This window comes from Poecilia formosa, unplaced genomic scaffold, assembly GCF_000485575.1.
Source record: "Poecilia formosa unplaced genomic scaffold, Poecilia_formosa-5.1.2 Scaffold745, whole genome shotgun sequence".
Lineage (NCBI taxonomy): Eukaryota > Metazoa > Chordata > Actinopteri > Cyprinodontiformes > Poeciliidae > Poecilia > Poecilia formosa.
This window is the reverse complement of record NW_006800684.1, coordinates 125,532-133,775: the sequence shown is the minus strand read 5'-3', so window position 1 is coordinate 133,775 and position 8,244 is coordinate 125,532. Positions and strand designations below refer to the sequence as shown.

Here is an 8,244-nt window from a genome sequence, read left to right as displayed (position 1 = left end):
CCAAACACCATCACCTCTGTTTTCTTTTCATTAAAATTTAAAAAGTTCAAGGCCAACCAAGCTTTAATGTCACCTGGACACAAAAGATGAAGACTGAATATGAAGCCGGTTCGTACAGCCTGACCCTCTGAGCGAACCAGAACCTGACTGGACCTCTCTGCCGTTTACCAAACCAACTTGTAATCGCTTCCAGCTCATCTGAATCTTTATCTTGCTGAGGAACAACCTGACCTAAAGGGTTCCTGCAGGGGGCGCTGCAACACCAAGATCCAGCTGTAAATGTGGCTTCCCGGTTTTTACTCATCGGTGGCGTTAAACCGGAAGGAGTTTCTGCAGGAACGTTGTATGATGCGCGCCGTCTTTGTCCTGTTTTGTTTTCATTGATTTCGTCTTATTTCGTGATGGTTGCGTGACGAATGTCGAGTCTGTCTGGACTCTGTCAAGGTAAGTCGTTTTCACTTCGTAGCTGCTTGTTGTTTCTGTCCTGACCGTCTCCGTCTCCTCCTGCTCTGAATCGCCGCTTTCCTTTATTTTTTTAGGCAACCCCAGCGACTTCGACGAAGGCCTCGCCAGAACGGCTGCTCTTCACCGCTGAGGCTCCGCCCCCTGACCCGTTTGAGTATTATGACGCTGGGAACCACTGGTGCAAAAACTGTAACATCACTTCTGGTTCCATGTTTGACTTTTTCACACACTTACACAGCAAACCGCACCGGAAGGTTTGTTCTTCACACGGTTTGATGTCTCACTTTTCTCCTCTGATCAATTTCACCGTGGGTGTTTTTGCTCGCAGACTTTGGATCCGTACGATCGGCCCTGGGCCTCCAGTCCCACCAAGACCCCCAAGACCACCGCAGGAGACGCCAAACGGACCAAACCAGCCAAAGGTACTGGCACCATGTCGAGATTTGATCCAATTAAAGCTGCGGCTGCTGATGTGGTCTCTGAGCCACTGAATTTTGTTAGCTGTCTTTTACTTCCAGGTGGAACTCAGATTGGACCTCTGTGTCAGAGAAGAAGACATTTACACCTTCTGATGTCTTTTCATTAGTTTTTCCATCAGCTAGCGCTCTGAGATAACTGCTCACCATTCTCTATAGAAACAGCAACTATTTTCTCTGAATCTCTCGGTCCTGACAGGTTCTGATGTCCGCCAGGTAAACACTATTGGAAGCTGGTTTTGTCTCCTGCCCGGTGTTTGAACGGTGCTGCTTGTGTTTGACTGCAGGGTCAGAGTTCCTGGTTCCTGTCAGAGGGTTCTTCTGCCTGCTGTGTAAGGAGTTTTATGGAGACGCCATCTGTGCTGAGGAACACGTCATCACACACTCTCACAATGAGAAATACAAGGTATGAGCTACAGGAGGCCGGCTGGTGTAGTTTCACCTCCAGCTGCTGCAGAGAACTGGATCCTTTCAGACATGGACCCCAGGCCCGGTTCTCGGCTGCACTGGTTCTGACTTTGCTTCCTCAAAAGTTAGCTGCTAAGCTAGCAGGGCAACTAGCATGCTAATGCTGAAGTGCTAATGCAGCAGAACAGTTCTTTCACTCTCAAAACGTCGTCTGGTCACAACTTGGAGCTAAAGGTGAGGCGGCGAGTCTTTACTGGTCTGCTCTTCTTCAAGTGTCTGAGCGGACTGGGGAAGCACCGCCACCCTGTGGTGAAACCCGGTACAACATCCCAGTTCACCCCATTTTAATTCTGATAAATTAATAAAACAAAACAATGTAATCACAGATAATTTTATTATGTTGGATTCATGTTAGTATGTATCTAAAGACATAGCTGTGAATTTAAAGAAATATTTCAAAAATAATCAGAAATCCCTGCAGGACCTCCCCACGTTGAAGACCTCTCGTCTCAGCAATAAAAACTTTCCCAGGACCTAAACTCATGCATATTTCTGTTTTTCATGCTTCCTTCACCAGAAACAAACGGTGGAGAATCCGCTGTATGAGCAGAGGAGGAATCTGGACCGGCAGGCGGGCCTGGGTTTGGAGGCAGGCGGAAAGAAACGCAAATATGACGACGACGATAAAGACAGAGACGAAAAGAACAAAAACAAAAAGGACAAAAAGAAGGAAGAGGAGGCTGCCGAGACCTGCGATGAAAAAATCAAAGTAAAGAAAGAGGAAGAGGAGCAGAAAGTGAAGGCAGTCAGAAAGAGCCTGGAGGAAGACAAGTTTTACAGCAAGAAAGATGAAGATGAAAAGTACAAACAGAGCAAAAAGGAGGAGAAACACAACAGCAGAGAGAATGAAGACAGGAACAGCCGGTACAGAGGCAGCAGTCGAGACGAAGAGTATCGGCACCGCCATCGCAGGGACGACGATGGTCATCCAAAGTACGGCAATAAATGCACCGAGGACAAATACAAGGAGGAGAAATGTTCAGATTCCAGATCTAAACATGATCGAGAGCGAGATGAAGGGAAGCATAAAGCCGAGCCTGAGAAACCAGGAGGGAAACCAGACGCCAGGAAGTCTGAACCTCCGCCAAAACCCTACGAGCTGCCCAAGATCTTCTGTGGGCCGAGTCCGGCCATGAGGGCGAAGCTCCGCAAGCAGGCGATGGAGGCCAGCAAAGCACCGGCCTCTGCAGCCTCCGCCACTTCGTTTGGGAAGTTCACATGGAAGAAGAAAGAGAACCAGCTGGCAAAGGAAGCCCAGAAAGTTGCAGCAGAGTTCCTCAAGGACGAAGAAGCAGCTGCAAAGGAGAAGCCAGGGGAAGAAGAGGACTCCTTCTCCAAGTCAGTGGCTGCTGCCAAAGAGATTGCTGAGAAGCTGGCCGGTGAGGAGCTAAAATCTCCACCTTGGTACACGTCTGGTCGAGGACAGATCCGGCCAAACCTCCGTGCTCCTGTGGCTCCGCTGAGGAGAGCTTCCCTGGCAGGAAAACCTGCATCCCTTAACACATTTCTGAACATGAGACCCCAAAGCACCGATGGAGGTCCACCAGGGCCTTTTCCTAGGGCCCCTTTCAGGCCCCCAAACCCACAGATGTTCAACAACAAACCCGGGCCTCCAGTAAGCTCTGCTGGACCGTTGGGGGTAATGTCTGCTGCACCCACGGTGACCAGACCAGAGCAGTTTGGTCCTAAACTCCCTCCTTCAATGTTGAAACCTGGACCATGTCAGAATACCTCTAAACCTGATTCAGCTGAGTCAAAACCTGAAATGAAGCAAGGGCCACTGTTCCCTAAACCTGCTCCGGTCCAGTCAAAACCTGCAACAGGACAGAGTAGTCCTTCAACAACTTCCCCTGCTCCGTTAAACACAGCATCCTCAGAAACTCGGTCTGCTCCATCAGAGGTTAAAGCTGCGACTCCTCCAGCTCCCGCTGCTCCACTCACTCCATCCAAAGCTACGCCTTCACAACCAGCATTGATAAAGATTGTGTCCGATGTGGCGGCTCCTGGCGTCCCGGAAAGTGAGCAGACTCGCACCGTGTTCGTCAAGCCACCTCCTTTCAAGAGCATGCTAGCAGGGCCTCAGAAGTCGGAGAAGCTCCAGGGCAACCTGGCTGCAGCCAAGGCTCAGGCCTTATTTGACATCTTCTACAGCAGCCTCGGCCAAGCCGGCCCTTCCTCTTTCTCCAGAACAGAAACCGACGTTGGAGCTGGTAAAGGTTCTCCTTCAGTCCAAAATAAGAATCAGTCCCAAAATAAACCTGAACCCCAGATCCAATCACAAGATCAAACCCAAACACCAAACATACTCCCAACTCAGACCCACAACCAATCAGAGCCCCCAGATGAACCCAGACCCCAAACACAGGAAATGCCTGAATCCCAACCTCAGGTTGAACCACAACTCCAAAATGAGCCTAAAGCCCTAAAACTCACCCAACCACAACCTCAACAAACCCAACAAAAACCTGAATCTCAACCCCCGGATCATCAGAAGGAGCCGTCACATGAACCTCAAACGGCCCCCCAACACCATTCTCTGTCGCCCACCTCTACTGAACCTCCAAATACAATACCAACTTCTCCACAGAACGGGTTTCAAAGCCCACAAACCCAGGCTGATGGTGACATTCAAATTACCTCCGTTTGGTCTCTTCAGGACATCACAGCTCCAACAGATAAGGCTGCAGGTCCTGAACCATCTGACCCACCTCCTCACTCAGAACAGACTCCATCAGCTCCTACTGAAGGATTGTCTCAAAGTCCTCCCACTAGTCCTGGGCGTAAATCTCAAATCTGCCCACAGACCAAGCCCATTTCGATGGAACCAGCAGCTGAGCCACTGTTCCAGCCGGAAACTCAGTTTGAACCCCAAATAGACCAGGATGCTAATTCACATCAAGAGACAACTCCAGAACCACAGCCTAAACCCAAACCAAGTCCTAGAACCAGAGGTAAGGCAGCAGCAATGAAGAAGACCCCTTCTGCTGCTCCGGTTCGTCAGACCCGCTCCCAGACCCGATACCAGACTCGTCAGCAGCAGAGTCAACCAGAACCCAAACAGGACCCAGGCGCAGGGAACCAGGACCTCACGGCGTCAGAAGCTAAAGGTCTGGAGTCTCCTGATCCGGAGCAGGAGGCCGCCTCGCACAGAGAGACGGATCCTCCAGGGACGGACGTCACCCCGGAAACCTTGGGTCTCCCTTCAGACATGACCGCCCTGGACTTTGACTACACTTTCAACTTTGAGTAGGATGCCGGGGTCCCAGAGGTATTTACAGGGCGGGAGGACATGACAAGTTAAGGAAACTTGGACTGTTAAAGTACCAGACTGACGTGGAGATCTGACCTCCTCCCAGAAGCCCCGGCTCTACGTCAGACTCCTTGTTTTCCACCAATAAGACGCTTTGATTTCCTAAAGTCTGCAGGTTTCTGTGGTTTGGATTTAAAGTCATGTTCCTCTTTAGATCTAGACACCAGCGGCTCCCGTGTTCTTGCCTGCAGATGTTTCTCCTCCATCGTGCTGACGCTGTAATATTTGTTTCTTTCAGCAGTTTTAATAAAGAATGTTCTGAACCCTTCTCTTCTTGCGTTGCTTGAACGTTTCTAAAGCAAGACGGACTGAGAAGGTTAGGTGCTTCATCCCTTATCTGATGATCTGATGCTGACTTGCTAAAGTTGTTACTAAACTGTAACTTCACAACATGCTCAACATTTCTCATTTTAATTTCTTACTTTTCGTGGTTCTCATAAAGCTTCCCCTTTATTCTGCTAATATTATGAATTTATTCTCAAAGAAAAAAATAAATCTTAGCCTTCATACTTTTGCCTGTCAGAGAAAAATGAAGGTTAATCTTTCTGTCGCTTAGTTTCCTGTAATTAGACAACTAAGCGTTAGTTTAGATCTAAATATTTAGTTTGAAACGGTGACATGAATAACAGGCTAAATAACCCAGATTATTCCCGTTTTGACTGCATAACTTTCCAGAACCAACCAAACCATGTTCTGACCTCCTTGGATTAAAGTTTAATGTTCAGAACCAGAACCTGAAGGTAAGAACATCTGGTCCCTGCGGAGAACATCCACCTTCTCCTGGTTCTGTTCGGTTCGGAACCCGCCTTCCTCAGGTTGGAGGGTTGGTGTGTGGTTCGGTTCGGGTTCCTCAGGTTGGAGGGGTTCTGTGTTGCTGGGGAAGACTCCAGATCCGCATCGCCTCCCTGCAGCAATCACCCTCGCTGTTAAACTCACGTTTATCCAATAGGAAAAATCCCTGCACGCGTCGCTAGGCAGACGGCGGCTCCGGCAGCCAATCGCATTGGCCGTGTGGGGTAGCGGGCGCACGGAGTAGACTGACCGAGTGACAGCGTTTGAGTCCCGGGGAGGAGGATCGCAGAGGCTCCGTGGGAGAAGTCAGCGCCGCGGACAAGATGCCGAACAAGCCGAAGAAGGAGAAGGTGAGTGTGGGCTACGCCCCGTGGAGCGTGGAGGGAGAGCGGGGTGGAGGCGGGTTCAGATTTGATGAAGCTAAACGACTAAAAGGCCCGTTAGCATCACACAGCGCTGAAGTCGGCTCGTGATTGGTAGCATCAGTAAAGGGTCATTCCGTAGAGTTAAAGTCTGATTGCTTAAAGGTTTAAGAATCTTTTTCATATATATAGAAATCACCTGGGGCCACCAGCAGGAGGCGCTAATGGAGGAAAAGCTTTAAGTTCATCTTCAGAAAAGTCTTTTAAATTTTAGAGTCTGATTTTAGAATGAAAGTGTTTGTTTGATTGGTTCTGATCAGAGGAGAACAGAGTCCCTGAACCTCCTGATTTAACAGTCATTGTTGAAATAAAACCAGTAACCTGCACCAGTTTAACCAGTTTGAGCTGGTTAATAACTCCATAGATGTAACGGTCCTTACTATCGGTCACAGGCCAACTTCAGGAGAGCTAAAGGTGTCCACAGAGGAGCAAGAGAACCGAGACCAGCTGCTTCCGCTCAGTCCCGCCGGTACCGGGTGGGTGTGTCCCGGCTGCGAGGGAGCCGGGAGCTCCGGGAGTAGCTGGCTCTCTGATCCGCCTGGGAGCTCCGGGGCTCGGCTGCTGGCTGTCCCCGGGCAGCGTGACTCATCCCAGCGACTCCGAGGCTGCGCTTCCCCGCAGTCCGGTTCCGGATCACTGGGTCAGAACCAGCGATCCAGAACCATCAGCCGGTTTCATGTTTAGAGCGGTTCTGATGGAACCGGTTCCTGTGCGATCAGTGAGAACCTCAGGGTTCTGGTTCTGATCGGATCCTGTTGGACCAACTGATTTCTCTGACTCGGTTTCTGGTCCGGACCTGATGAAAGTCACTGGATCTCTATGGATCTGCTGCAGCACATGACCGGGTTCTGGTCCAGATCTAAAGGAACCCGCAGGTGATCCCTACTCCATGAGGTTCTGATGGTTCTGATCCAGAACCGGGTCAGAACTCTGCTCCCTGAACTTCCTCCACTTTATTCTGAAAAGTTCTCCCCAGGAAGTTGTGATCCGATTTATAACCATGTTCTTCATCATTTGGGCCCGATTTCTCGGACCCGGTTCCAGCGTTGGTTCTGATCAGTTTAACAGAGTAACACCATGGTTCTGGTTCTAGTTCTGGTTTGTTGTTTTTCAGGAATCCAGCAAATCTTCCAAAACCTCCAAGAACAGCAGCAGCGTGAAGGACGGCGGGCCGGAGAACCCGGAGGAGGTGGGTCGCCCCGGCCGCCGCGGCCCGACCGGAACCAGAACCTCTGACCCGCCCATGTGTTTCAGGTGCAGCAGCAGCAGAGCGGCAACAAGCGCGCCAGCTGCAGCACGCCGCCGCCGACGCAGCTCAACAAGATCAAATACTCCGGCGGCCCGACGCTGCTGAAGAAGGAGCGGCGCCAGAGCTCGACCCGGTTCAGCCTCACCAAGAACCGCGAGCTGCAGAAGCTGCCCGCCCTGAAAGGTGACCGGACCGGACTGGACTGGACCGCACCAGAACACGACCCCATTCAGATCCGAATCTGTCCCTGTCCCCAGATGCCCCGCCCCCGGAGCGTGAGGATCTGTTCGTGCAGAAGCTGCGGCAGTGCTGCGTCCTGTTCGACTTCATCAGCGACCCGCTCAGCGACCTCAAGTACAAGGAGGTCAAGAGGGCGGGGCTTAACGAGATGGTGGAGTACATCACGCACAACAGCGAGGTGGTGACCGAGAGCATCTACCCCGAGGCCGTCGTCATGGTGAGTCCCAGGTGTATCCAGGTGAACATATGGGCGTGTCTGTAGGAAGCTCCGCCCCCTCGGCGCCGCCTGGAGCTCAGCACCAAAGGTTCCCTCATTGTGCTACGTTCACTTGCCCTGGGACGTCTGGCGTTTCCTCGTTTACTATAAGCTAGCGCACATGTAGCTACCAGAACCGTCACTATGGTAACGGCTGTTTGTGTCCTGCAGTTTTCCATAAATGTGTTCCGGACTCTTCCTCCATCCTCCAACCCGACTGGCGCTGAGTTCGACCCGGAGGAAGACGAGCCGACGCTAGAGGCGGCCTGGCCTCACCTGCAGGTACGACTCCAACTCCTGGAGGTCCAGGTGAGCAGAACCAGAACCAGAACTGACCCAACCTGTGAATCCACAGCTGGTGTACGAGTTCTTCCTTCGCTTCCTGGAGTCTCCGGACTTCCAGCCCAACGTCGCCAAGAAGTACATCGACCAGAAGTTCGTTCTGTCGGTAAGACATCACCTGGCCAGGTGGGGCTCCAGGTGGGGCTCCTGGTGGGGCTCCTGGTGGGGCTCCAGGTGGGGCTCCTGGTGGGGCTCCAGGTGGGGCTCCTGGTGGGGCTCCAGGT

General features: G+C 51.5%; 2 protein-coding genes across 2 annotated transcripts in view; both read left to right on the top strand.

The window, feature by feature from the left end:
* The first annotated feature begins 34 nt into the window (after positions 1-34).
* znf318 (zinc finger protein 318) lies at positions 35-4,988 on the top strand. Its single transcript, XM_007542955.2, has 4 exons — positions 35-719; positions 794-887; positions 1,229-1,347; positions 1,927-4,988. The coding sequence occupies exons 1-4, from the start codon at positions 675-677 to the stop codon at positions 4,657-4,659; spliced, it is 2,991 nt and encodes a 996-aa protein (XP_007543017.2). The 5' UTR covers positions 35-674; the 3' UTR covers positions 4,660-4,988.
* Positions 4,989-5,669: 681 nt separating this feature from the next.
* Positions 5,670-8,244, top strand: part of ppp2r5d (protein phosphatase 2, regulatory subunit B', delta) — a 5,342-nt gene continuing 2,767 nt past the window's right edge. The window contains exons 1-6 of the mRNA XM_016666578.1: positions 5,670-5,861; positions 7,048-7,122; positions 7,188-7,365; positions 7,440-7,639; positions 7,850-7,960; positions 8,034-8,243. Coding sequence (XP_016522064.1) covers positions 5,835-5,861; positions 7,048-7,122; positions 7,188-7,365; positions 7,440-7,639; positions 7,850-7,960; positions 8,034-8,243 — 801 coding nt within the window. The 5' untranslated portion in view covers positions 5,670-5,834. The remainder of the gene's footprint in view (positions 5,862-7,047; positions 7,123-7,187; positions 7,366-7,439; positions 7,640-7,849; positions 7,961-8,033; position 8,244) is intronic.